We start from the raw sequence: 13,229 nt of genomic DNA, 5'->3' as shown, positions 1-13,229 counted from the left end.
ATGGCTCTAAACACTATGGGACTTAACTTCAGAGGTTATCAGTCCCCTAGAACTTAGAACTACTTAAACCTAACCAACCTAAGGACATCACACACATCCATGCCCGACGAAGGATTCGAACCTGCGACTGCAAATTACAGACCAGCGTCAGTTAGGTAGGGTCCACAAAGGACACGGTGGTCGATGCGCGTTGACCAATTTTCGTCCAAAGCGCTTGAGCGAGTTCATTCGTTTGTTCGGAAGGCGGGGCGGGGGGGGGGGGGGGGGGGGGGGGGGAGGGAAGGACGATACTGCCTGCCACCTTTCGGACCTACAATCTTTCTCAGACGATCTTTCAGAAATTGTTTGTTAAAAAAAGTAGTTTTTGCTATGCTCTTAGCCATATGTGTCAGGTCCATCATGATGTACCCATCAATTACGTTAATGGTCATAGTTACTGTGATATTTACATGGAAATAATATGCTGCGCAAAATTCGGAAAAGTTTGCAATGAAAAACAGGGCTCGCTGTCATTTTGGGTTTGGTGTACATTACATAATATGTAGCTGCGTATGAAATTTAGCTAACATGTCGATTTTTTCTTTAGACGTGGCTGGAGGTCTCTATCTGTCACGGAATCTCCAGAAAATTGATCTGAGGTAGCTCATTAATTCGGGATCGCTCCGCTCCAGCGATAAAACCAGAGCGAAGTATCCAGACAGAGTGAAATAACTGACATGACTCCTTTTTTTGTATTTGTAGAAGGCGGAAATCATAATGTGGGGAAGTTAGATCTGATGGTTCTGGTAAGAATGTTGCTTAAAGAATGTAACAATTCTTAATATTTCAGCTAGTGGCAGAAACAAGCACAAAATTCAAACCAAAACAGAGCAGTCAGCAAACAAGTTAAGGTTGCTTGATGTCTTGAGGCAGAAAGGTATGGACGCTTACATCCCTAATTTTCTGACAAAGAGGTGGGGCGTTATTCAAGATATTGATACTGGCTTAACCTTCGAAGACATCCTTGCAGAAGTTTGCATTTTTAGTCACCTACGTGAGAAGATTCCCAAAGAAAGTAGTTGAAGATGGAGATGTGAAATTCCTTCCTACACCTAAATGCATCGTAACATTTAAATCTCAGCAACTTTCTCAGTATGTATATTTTTACATTGTGGGATGCCCAGCTGCACCGTTCATCCAGTCAGTTTTGCGTTGTCATACTAGATGTTTTAATTTAAGTACACAGTATTGTAGAAGTGCTCGTTGTACCAAATACACGGGAGTCCACGAGCCTTCACATTGCTTAAACAGCGGAGAGCTCACGTGGAATGCACGATCGCCTGTTTCGAACAGAGAAATTCTTCATTTGCGAAACTGGGTTTGAGTCATCCCACCGAATTCAATCCAAAGGCTACGCAGGGCTCAGACACTACAGAGAGGGTGGAAAAGGAGGCGTTGTCATTTTACTTAGGGGTACAATTCAGTTTAGAAAGACTGACATCAAACTTAGGTCGACAGATTGCATGCAGAGGGCGCTGTAATTTACTCTTTTAATGGCGCATTTACCATTGTCACCATTTACAAACCACCGAAGTGTAAATTACAAAACTTTATTCTGGGTCTGATTATTGGCCAGCTTCAAACGCCACTTCACCTTCTATCTACAATTACATCTAAATCTTCATGATTATTGTGCAATTCCCAATAAATTGCTAGGCAGAAGGTTCATCGAACCACCTTAAAGCTACTTCTCTACCGTTCCACTCTCTAACAACGCGCTGGAAAAACGAACACATATATTTTTCCGCGAGAGCTCTGATTTGTTTTATTTTATTATCATGATTATTTCCCCCTATGTAGGTTGGCGCCAACAAAATAATTTCACACTCTGAGGAGAAAGGTGGCGATTGAAATTTTGTAAGAGGGTCTTGCCTCAGCTAAAAACGCCTTTATTTTAACGACTGCTACCCGAATTCATGTATCATACCCGTGGCATTCTCTCGCCTGTTTCGCTATAATACAAAACGATCTGCTCTTCTTTGAAATTTTTCGATGTCCTCCATCAATCCTGTCTGATGCGGATCTCATACCGGATAGCAATATGCCATAAGAGGGCGGACAAACGTAGGGCAAACAGTCCCTTTAATAGACCTGTTACATTTTCTAAGCCTTTTATGACCGGAAATCACAAATTAGTCATACAAATGAGGCTTTACTGATAGGCACGCAATTTAATTTGATGTCGCTTGTGATGAACGGTGTCAAAGCCTTCGAAATCTAAAAATATGGGATCAATTTGACGTCCCCTGTTGATAGCAGTCATTACTTCGAGAGAATAGAGTTAGTTGCGTTTCACAAGAACGTATTTTCTGAACCAATATTGGCTGTTTGTCAATAAATCGTTTCCTTAGAGGTGATTCATAAAAGACAACTTCCACCATAAAGACATACACTGCTGGCAAAAAAATGGAGCATCCAGAAGGGGAGGAGGGAACGAAATAACGAAATCAAACTTCGCGTGTTGACAGCGTATCTGACGTTTTTTCGGTGATTACACAATCGAGTAAAGTTTATAAAAAACTTGGCAGTATGAGTCAGCTTATCAGTGTGATGTTGTCCCTCTTTTGGCCAGGATGCTCCGATTGAGTTGGAAAGGGCGTCATAAAGTCCTTGGATCCTCTGCCGAGGCAAGCCGACCTACAACTTCTGTAAACGGTGTCTGATACCCTGGATGCTGGCACTGGGACGGATGCTGGCCTCACGTACTTTCTTTCATAAGGACCACATAACATCTGTCGCTCTTCATACCCATTATATAGCCTGCTAGGAATAGTAAAACACACGAACAGTAATAAGGCACTCTAGTGGTTGTTCTGTCTCCCGCACTGATGACCTCAGATGTGAAGTCCCATAGTGCTTAGACCCATTTGAACCATTTTTTTGTCTCCCGCAGACAATTGCAACTCTAATCATTTACATGCCCGCCAACGGTATCTACATATACGAAAGTACATTGGCATCTGATCATGTTTTCTGGGTGCTTCACTTCTTTTGTCAGGCGGTATATACGGCTGTCAGGAACTTACTATTTACACCCCAACCGTCTTGTTTTCAATATTGACTGGTTTTTAATTCATAAAAGTAGTTTTATCTTCTCTGTACCCTTCAATATCACCTACGAGGTTTAGGTCTGCGGAGTACATTGGTCATGCTACACGTTCAATATCTTCACTACGCAGTGTGTAGCAGGGGTCCTGTGTGTGTGTGTGTGGGGGGGGGGGGGGGGGGGACATCGTCGTCCTCAAACTGGAAATGGGGATTTACCGCATCCTCAGACAGATAGACGTGATCCAGAACAAACTTTTTGTAACATCTTTGTGCTGCGATGGCACCTCGCTCAAATTTACGCAGCTGTGTTTGCCCATTACCCACACCATAAAGCCTAGGCCATACCGATCACATGAAATGTACTGAACCACTTCTAGCTATACAATCTGATGAAGACAATGAAAATTTGTGCCGAACCGCGACTCGAACCTGATTTCCCGCTTTACGCGAGTGGTCGCCTTAATCGTTTCAGCTAATTTTAAATCTAACTTAAAATCATTTTTCCTTGACATCTCCTTCTATTCCACTGACGAATTTCTACTTAAACACTGGTAGCGAGTGGGAAAAAACACATTGTTTTTAAATGTAGTTGCATGAATAGGACTAAAAAGACAATGTGTTCACTAACGAAAAACTAATTATGTACACATATCGTGTAAAATGACTCGTTCCACATTATTTAGATAAAAGAATCGTTCAAATGAGCTATGGAACATGTAGTACTAACTTACCAAGAATTAACATTTTACTGTTGTCCCTCGACGACGTAACTGATGCGACGTGATCGTGAGAGGTCACTTGAGCTGATTGGGTGTAAATATTGTTGAATAATCCGATCAGCGTAGTTTGCATCTGGTCATTTACGAGTTATCGTACGGTGTGCGTGTTATTAGCTTGGTCAAACCAAGCGTGTACCCTTATTGTACAATATTTGTGTGGGATGTAGTCTGCGATACTTCCGCGAAGTAGTACACTATGTGATCAAAAGTATCCGGACACCCCCAAAAACATACGTTTTTCACATTAGGTGTATCGTGCTGCCACAAACTCCATGTCAGTGACCTCAGTAGTCATTAGATATCGTGAGAGCAGAATGGGCCCTCCGCGGAACTCACGGACTTCGAACGTAGTCAGGTGATTGGGTGTCACCTGTGTCAACGTCTGTACGCGAGATTTCCACACTCGTAAACATCCCTTGGTGCACTGTTTCCGATGTGATAGTGAAGTGGAAACTTGAAGGGACACGTGCAGCACAAAAGCGTACAGGCCGACCTTGTCTGTTGACTGACAGAGACTGACGACAGTTGAAGAGGGTCGTAATGTCTAATAGACAGACATCTATTCAACCCATCACACAGGAATTCCAAACTGCATCAGGATCCACTGCAAGTACTATGACAGGCGGGAGGTGAGAAAACTTGGATTTCATGTTCGAGCAGCTGCTCATAAGCCACACATCACGCCGGTAATTGCCAAACGACGCCTCGCTTGATGTAAGGAGCGTACACATTGGACGATTGAACAGTGGAAAAACGTTGTGTGGAGCGATGCCTCACGGTACACATTGTGGCGATCCGATGGCAGGGTGTGGCTATAGCGAATGCCCGGTGAACGCCATCTGTCAGCGTGTGTAGTGCTAACAGTAAAATTCGGAGGCTGTGGTGTTACAGTGTGGTCGTGTTTTTCATGGAGGGGGCTTGCAGTCCTTGTTGTTTCGCGTGGCACTATCACAGCACAGACCTACATTGATGTTTTAAGCAGCTTCTTGCTTCCCACTGTTGAAGAGCAATTCAGGGATAGCGACTGCATCTTGCAACACGATCGAGCACTTGTTCATAATGCACAGGCTGTGGCGGAGTGGCTACACAAAAATAACATCCCTGTAATGGGCTGGTCTGCACAGAGTCCTTGCCTGAATTCTATAAAACACCTTTGGGGTGTTTTGGAATACCGTTTTCGTGCCAGGTCTCAACGCCTGACATCGATACCTCTTCTCAGTGTAGCACTCCGTTAAGAATGGGCTGCCATTCCCCAAGGAACCTTTCAGCACCTGACTGAACGTATGCCTGCGAGGGTGGAAGCTGTCATCAAGGTTAAGGTGGGGCACCACCATATTGAATTCCAGCATTACCGATGGGGGGCGCCACGAACTTGTTAGTCATTTTCAGCCAGGTGTCCGGATACTTTTGATCACTTAGGGTATATCCATCAAGAAGAAGGCCTAGAACTGGAAATGGTTCAAATGACTCTAAGCACTATGGAACTTAACATCTGAGGTTATCAGTCCCTTAGACTTAGAACTACTTAAACCTAACTAACCTAAGGACATCACACACATCCATGCCCGAGGCAGGATTCGAACCTGCGACCGTAGCAGCAGCGCGGTTCCGGACTGAAATGCCTAGAACCTCTCGGCCACAGCGTCCGGCCCAGAATCACACAAAACACCGACGCTTGTGGATGAGAGCAGTGGCGGAAGACGTACGACATGGCAGAGAGAACGAAATAAGGTACATCAATCTTAAACACCCGGATGGGACGAAAATCTGATGAGTGGTCAAAGTGAGCATCTCCCTAGAGAGGTACCAGGGTGTGGAAGATATTCGGCAATGTTAAGAGTGAATTATTCTATTTGAGATGCAATTTTCTGGTGAAGAGTAAACTGTCGTGTCTTCTCCAGCAGGCGTTCATTTTGTTTGTGTGTGTGTGTGTGTGTGTGTGTGTGACGCGCGGAGTGGCCGCGCGGTCTGGGGTACCATGATTACGCGGCTCCTCCCGCCGGAGGTTCGAGTCCTCCCTCGGACATGGGTGTGTGTGTTGTTCTTAGCATAAGTTAGTTTAAGTTGGTCTACGGACCGATGACGTTAGGACGTGTTTATCAACGAACATGCTCTGCCATAGCCCTGCAAGAAATGAAAACCCCCTTGAAAGAGGAGTGGGAAAATATCCCCCAAGGATCCCCTCCGCCCCCCCCTCCGCCACCAAAAAAAAAAAAAATATGTTCAAATGGCTCTGAGCACTATGGGACTTAACATATGAGGTCATCAGTCCCCTAGAACTTAGAACTTCTTCAGCCTAACTAACCTAAGGACATCACACACATCCATGCCCGACGCAGGATTCGAACCTGCGACCGTAGCGGTCGCGCGGTTCCAGACTGAAGCGCCTAGAGCCGCTCGCGAAAACCGGCCGGCCCCAAGGACTCCTCAATACTTTGGTAGCCGGCACGAATAAAGATACAAAACGTGCATTAGTGTCCAAGGAGGGCGTATTCATCACTGAGAGTCCTATAGCGACTTTTGTATTGGGAGTTTGACACTGACGTCATTTATGCCTGTTATCCTGCTTTCCGATGTTGTGAAATCTCTAGGCTTTTTCGTTATAAATACACCACTCTACCTCTATTACGCACGTACTGTCTTTCACGTCGTTCGTCATTGCCCGTGATTATTCCTGTCCGACATCTCTGTTCTTTAGCAGTCGTCAAGCAGTGTACAGTCTCCGTACATAGAAGGTACTAGGGTAGTGCTAGCTCGCATCGTGCCGCAGGTGTCGAACCGCGGCAAGCTGGCGTCTGTGGTTGAGGACGCTTCGCCGTCGCTGGCGCTGCTGACGGGCTGCGAGGACGGCACGGTGGCGCTGTGGGACCTGGAGGCCCGCCAGCCGACCGTCGAGACGGCGCTGGTGCAGCCCAAGGCTCGCGGCGGCCGCAAGGCGCGCATGCGGCCAGCCGCGCTGGACGCGGACGCCCCTCGCTACCGGCCGCTGCACCTCGTGCTCAGGCCGCAGTTCAGCGTCATCAACCAGGCGCCCGACGACGCCAGCCCGACTCCCGTCTCCTGCATAGCCTTCGACCCGCCGTTCGTCAGGTTACTCCCACTAAACAAAACTACCAAGTGTTGACGTCTGCTAATGAAAATGCGCTGCAATTATACTGCTGGTCTTTAAAACAGCAGCACCAGGGTGAACAGCAGATAATAAAATTTTATGAAGATGTAGGCCCTCCCGCGCGACTACTGTTTGTGAAAATCTCTCAGGCTTCCAGTCAGGTGACAGTGTTAAAATACCGAGACGTTTCGACGATAGTCATAATCATCTGGCGAAGTGTCGACATATGCAGATGCTGTAATATGTGTACTATAGTTGAATTCTTTTATCTTGGCGGTTCGCGCATGCCCGCCCAGACGCGGGAGATTGCTGCGTTGCCAGTTGTACGCGCCAAGAGAAGCAGCGCCATAGTATAGTTCGCAAACTTACGTTTAGGGGGGAGCGCGCACTTTATGAAGTAAAGCCACCATGGCCACATTAAGCCTTTCGCTGCTACAGAGACGTGCTCCGCGTATTCAGCGCTGTGCGCGATTTTGTCATCACTGCACTGCTCGCCTGTGCAGACACATGGTGTTTCGACTGCTTTGACACACTTTATCATTCGATTTCACAAAAACTATTTGGCCTAAAAATTTGATTTTTACGCATTTTCTTGACTGATACATTCCCCCCATAAATGAATTAATTTTGTTTCGGTGTTCAAAGCAGTTATTGTGCAGCATTTGATGCAGTAAACCATTGCACAAAATTTTGAAGAATTTCCGGAGGTTAAAGTCCATAGCGTATACATTCCGTATAGTAGATTTTAGTTGCCACCAGAAATTTCAAAAAAATTACATTCAAACGAATAAAATTCATGAAGTAAGACATTTCCATACTGTTTTTAAATAAAGAAAATTTTAAGCACCAAACAAGGTTTCAACTCAGAACCTTTCACTTAGCAGCAATACACTTTAACCATTACGCTAACACAACTTTTTTTTTCGTGTTCGTTGTTGATCGCTGGGTGTGGTCGTTGCAGACATCACATGACATCCGGTAAGTTCGTTTGTTGATCCTTCCACTCAGTTTTTTATAACAGAGCCCGACCAGCTCTCTGACCGAACACGCTGAGCTGCCTTGCCGGCGCACAACTCGTCACTCAAAAGATCTCCCGGCAGATGGCTTCAAAATATCACGCTAAATACCAACAAACACTGTTGGTATGACTATGAGTTACTCACGTTTCGTCGAAGTACAATAGGAAATAAACAATTACCACTGTTCTTTATTGCGAAAAAGCGGTTAGTGAGAATGATACACACACCTTTCCATGCTATCGCCTGAATTAGAAGGCTTATTGCTTGTTTGGTTTAATTAATTAATAGAATATGAAGCAATTAGTATAAAGAATGCTTTTCCCAAACTTTCTATAAAAGTTAGTCTGCTATCAAGACATTACTTTTGTTCAATTCCTTTATTTATTACTGCAGTCCAGCTCTGGCAACGTCGTTCTCTGTTCATTGGCTGACTGTGTTTTGTGACTTCAGATGCGCAGAACGAACCTAAACTCGCCCGTCGTCGTAAATGATGCGCACTTTAGCAGAGTGCCCCTTTCCACCTGGCTACGGGCGGTTGTGTAGTCTTGGGGTGGTGGGCCGGGAGAGACGTGACGCTGCGGTAGAAGGGGTAGCGGGTGCGCCATTAGCATCTCTCTGCGGGCATTCAGACAGCATCTTGTCAGTTGAACGATGCCGACCGCGCTCTCGCCACACTGCCGCTGACGCCATATTCCATGTCGCACTTACAGTACTGGCCTTTAAAATTGCCACACCACGAAGGCGACGTGCTACAGACGCGAAATTTAACCGACAGGAAGAAGATGCTGTGATATGCAAATGATTAGCTTTCAGAGCATTCACACAAGGGTGGCGCCGCTGGCGACACCTACAACATGCTGACATGAGGAAAGTTTCCAACCGATTTCTCATGCACAAACAGCAGTTGACCGGCGTTGCCTGGTGAAACGTTGTTGTGATGCCTCGTGTAAGGAGGAGAAATGCGTACCATCAAGTTTCCGACTTTGATAAAGGTCGGATTGTAGCCTATCGCGGTTGCGGTTTATCGTATCGCGACATTGCTGCTCGCGTTGGTCGAGATCCAATTACTGTTAGCAGAATATGGAATCGGTGGCTTCAGGAGGGTACTACCGACCGCCGTGCTGGATCCCAACGGCCCCGTATCACTAGCAGTCGAGATGACAGGCACCTTATCCGCATGGCTGTAGCGGATCGTGCAGCCACGTCTCGATCCCTGAGTCAACAGATGGGGACGTTTGCAAGACAACAACTATCTGCACGAACAGTTCGACGACGTTTGCAGCAGCACGGATTATCAGCTCGGAGTCCATGGCTACAGTTACCCTTGACGCTGCATCACAGACAGGAGTGCCTGCGATGGTGTACTCAAAGACGAACCTGAGCGCATGAATAGCAAAACATCATTTTTTTCGGATGAATCCAGGTTCTGTTTACAGCATCATGATGGTCGCATCCGTGTTTGGCGACATCGCGGTGAACGCACATTGGAAGCGTGTATTCGTCATCGCCATACTGGCGTATCACCCGGCGTTATGGTATGGAGTGCCATTGGTTACACGTGTCGCACTGACAGCACTTTGAACAGTGGACGTTACATTTCATGTGTGTTACGACCTCTGGCTTTACCCTCCATTCGATCCCTGTGAAACTCTACATTTTAGCAGGATAATGCATGACCGCATGTTGCAGGTCCTGTATGGGCCTTTCTGGATACAGAATATGTTCGACTCCTGCCCTGGTCAGCACATATTCCAGATCTCTCACCAATTGAAAACGTCTGGTCAATGGAAGCCGAGCAACTGGCTCGTCACAATAAGCCAGTCACTACTCTTTATGAACTGTGGTATCGTGTTGAAGCTGCATGGCCAGCTGTATCTGTACACGCCATCCAAGCTCTGTTTGACTCAATGCCCAGGCGTATCAAGGCCGTTATTACGGTCAGAGGTGGTTGTTCTGGGTACTGATTTCTCAGGATCTATGCATCGAAACTGCGTGAAAATGCAATCACATGTCAGTTGTAGTATAATACATTTGTCAATGAATACCGTTTATCATATGCATTTCTTCTTGGTGTAGCAATTTCAATGGCCAGTAGCGTATATTCCAAAGGATTCCTTCATGACGCTGTCCCATTAGTCACTTGCTAATGGAATGTTGTCTACTCCCGGGGCCTTGTTTCGACTCAGGTCTTTCAGTGCTCTGTCGAACTCTTCACGCAGTATCGTATCTCCCATTTCATCTTCATCTACATCCTCTTCCATTTCCATAATATTGTCCTCAAGAGCTTCGCCCTTGTATAGACCCTCTATAGACTCCTTCCACCTTTCTGCTTTCCCTTCTTTGCTTAGCACTGAGTTTCCATCTGAGCTCTTGATATTCATGCAAGTGGTTCCCTTTTCTCCAAAGATCTCTTTAGCTTTCCTGTATGCAATATCTATCTTACTCCTAGTGATATACGCCTCTAAATCCTTACATTTGTCCTCTAGCCATCCATGCGTAGCCATTTTGCACTTCCTGACGATCTCATTTTTGAGACGTCTGTATTCCTTTTTGCCTGCTTCATTTACTGCATTTTTATATTTTCTCCTTTCATCAATTAAATTCAATATCTCTTCTGTTACCCAAGGATTTCTATTATCCCTCGTCATTTTACCTACTTGATCCTCTCCTGCCTTCACTATTTCATCTCTCAAAGCTACCCATTCTTCTTCTACTGTATTTCTTTCCCCCATTCTTGTCAATGTTTCCTAATTCTCTCCCTGAAACTCTCTACAACCTCTGTTTCTGTCAGTTTATCCAGGTCCCACCTCCTTAAATTCCCACCTTTTTGCTGTTTCTTTAGTTTTAATCTACAGGTCATAAGTAATAAATTGTGGTCAGAGTCCACATCTGCCCCTGCAAAAACCTTACAATTTAAAACCTGGTTCCTACGTATCTGTCTTACCATTATATAATCTATCTGAAACCTGTCAGTATACCTTTGTGTATTTCCATAAAAATTCAGATGTTTCAACTGAAAGTTGAAAGGAGGATATAAGATGAACATCAACAAAAGCAAAACGAGGATAATGGAATGTAGTCAAATTAAATCGCATGATGCTGAGGGAATTAGATTAGGAAATGAGACACTTAAAGTAGTAAAGGTGTTTTGCTATTTAGGAAGTAAAATAACTGATGATGGTCGAAGTAGAGACGATATAAAATTTAGACTGGCAATGGCAAGGAAAGCGTTTCTGAAGAAGAGAAATTTGTTAACATCGAGTATAGATTTATGTATCAGGAAGTCGTTTCTGAAAGTATTTGTATGGAGTGTAGCCATGTATGAAAGTGAAACATGGACGATAAATAGTCTGGACGAGAAGAGAATAGAAGCTTTCGAAATGTGGTGCTACAGAAGAATGCTGAAGATAAGGTGGATAGATCACGTAACTAATGAGGAGGTATTGAATAGGATTGGGGAGAAGAGAAGTTTGTGGCACAACGTGACTAGAAGAAGGGATCGGTTGGTAGGACATGTTTTGAGGCATCAAGGGATCACAAATTTAGCATTGGAGGGCAGCGTGGAGGGTAAAAATCGTAGAGGGAGACCAAGAGATGAATACACTAAGCAGATTCAGAAGGATGTAGGTTGCAGTAGGTACTAGGAGATGAAGAAGCTTGCACAGGACAGAGTAGCATGGAGAGCTGCATCAAACCAGTCTCAGGACTGAAGACCACAACAACAACAAGAACATAGTTTTACAACAGAGAATAATAAGTAGGTGTGGGGTAGCGGTAGCGAATACAGTTCAGAAATGTGTGACAGCAGAATGTCCTGGGTTCAATTCCCCTCCGTCCTTACAGTTTTACTGACAGTTACGATTCTGTATACTAAGTTTTATGTATAGTGTTTGCACTGCATCGCTAAGTATATTTTTAAGGTCTTGCCAAAGAACTTGATCTTCACACCTATCCCAGTATATAATACACATTTAATTCCTAATAAATTACAATGAACCATGAAATTTTATAGATATTTGATGTTCCGAACGTATTCATCAGCAGTCAGTGTAAAGCCAAGCGTTTCAATTACTCTAAATAGTCTGTGAAAGTGACGCTTACAAAATTTTTGAAAAGAAAGTCAAACGTTTTGTGTAATGATTTGTCTAAAAGTATGAAATAAAAAATATTAGGGAAACTTTTTGTGAAACTCATTTTTTGTTCATGATTTCGAGCACCATTCAAAGGCACATAGAATGTTTCTCTTATCTACTTATTTCTGTCAGACAAATCAATTCATAAAATATTTGACTGATTTCTTCCATTTTTGTATTTCAAGTTTTATCCAGAAAGCATGATCTTACTGACTCCTCATTTGCCTTCCTGACATGCTTGATTCTAAGGAAGCCTTTTTGACATTTAAATACCGCACCAATGTATCTTTTATGTGCAAAATAGCTAGGTCTTGAACAGATGACATTTTTGACACTTCATTTACAACAGCGTTTCGTGAAATTTTTCAATTTTTCCTCAGCTTATGAATTAAGTTTTCGTACATTACTCTGATTATTTTCAAGCAGTTAAATATTTCATGCCAAACTAGATCTAATGCTGGTTACTTTGATACCCCGTTTACCTTTTTCTCTCCCTTTGTTTGGATATGAAAATTTGGACAAAATCTCATTGGAGTCTTGTTTTTGCTCTGCTCACGCGTTATCAAAAGCGTATCGAGTGTTAATCATATGATGAAATAGTCCTTCCTGCGTGCTGTCATTTCCAAAATTCGTCGTTTCGATATCTTGAACCTTTATGAGATATGACGATTTTTACGACCACTTGATTCCCGAAGCGCAGGAAAGTTTCGGACGCGCCGTGAGCGACCCGTCCGCGGATGTAACAATCAATATATCAAGAATGAGAAGGGAGATCATTCCGATCTCAACTTTAAATACAATTTAGTTATATTGGTTACATTTCATACGCAATAATGTATGGCCTTAAATGAACTATACGGAAAGTCTACAATGTGATTTTACCTCTGCAAATTCTTAAAAATTTCTTGCAGCCATGCACTCAATTTCGTGCAGCACAGTAACTATGACGAATAACGAAAATAAATTCTGACCTTTATCATTTAGTGATATCAAGCTATACGTTGCGGAAGAATCAAATTTTTTCATCAAAATATTTTCTTAAAATCGGATGTTAAGTAATTCATAGCTGCCGTCGAGTCCACTCCACTGCTTTGCCAAGAAG

At 44.0% G+C, this 13,229-nt stretch overlaps 1 protein-coding gene across 1 annotated transcript in view; it reads left to right on the top strand.

Moving 5' to 3' along the window:
* The window catches only part of LOC126355025 (dynein axonemal intermediate chain 3-like), a 199,146-nt gene that overhangs the window by 97,493 nt on the left and 88,424 nt on the right, over positions 1–13,229 (top strand). Inside the window, exon 6 of the mRNA XM_050005208.1 lies at positions 6,565–6,951. Coding sequence (XP_049861165.1) covers positions 6,565–6,951 — 387 coding nt within the window. The remainder of the gene's footprint in view (positions 1–6,564; positions 6,952–13,229) is intronic.

The sequence above is a fragment of the Schistocerca gregaria genome, chromosome 1, assembly GCF_023897955.1.
Source record: "Schistocerca gregaria isolate iqSchGreg1 chromosome 1, iqSchGreg1.2, whole genome shotgun sequence".
Lineage (NCBI taxonomy): Eukaryota > Metazoa > Arthropoda > Insecta > Orthoptera > Acrididae > Schistocerca > Schistocerca gregaria.
Note: the sequence above shows the minus strand (reverse complement) of the source record. Positions and strands in the feature narration are given on the sequence as shown.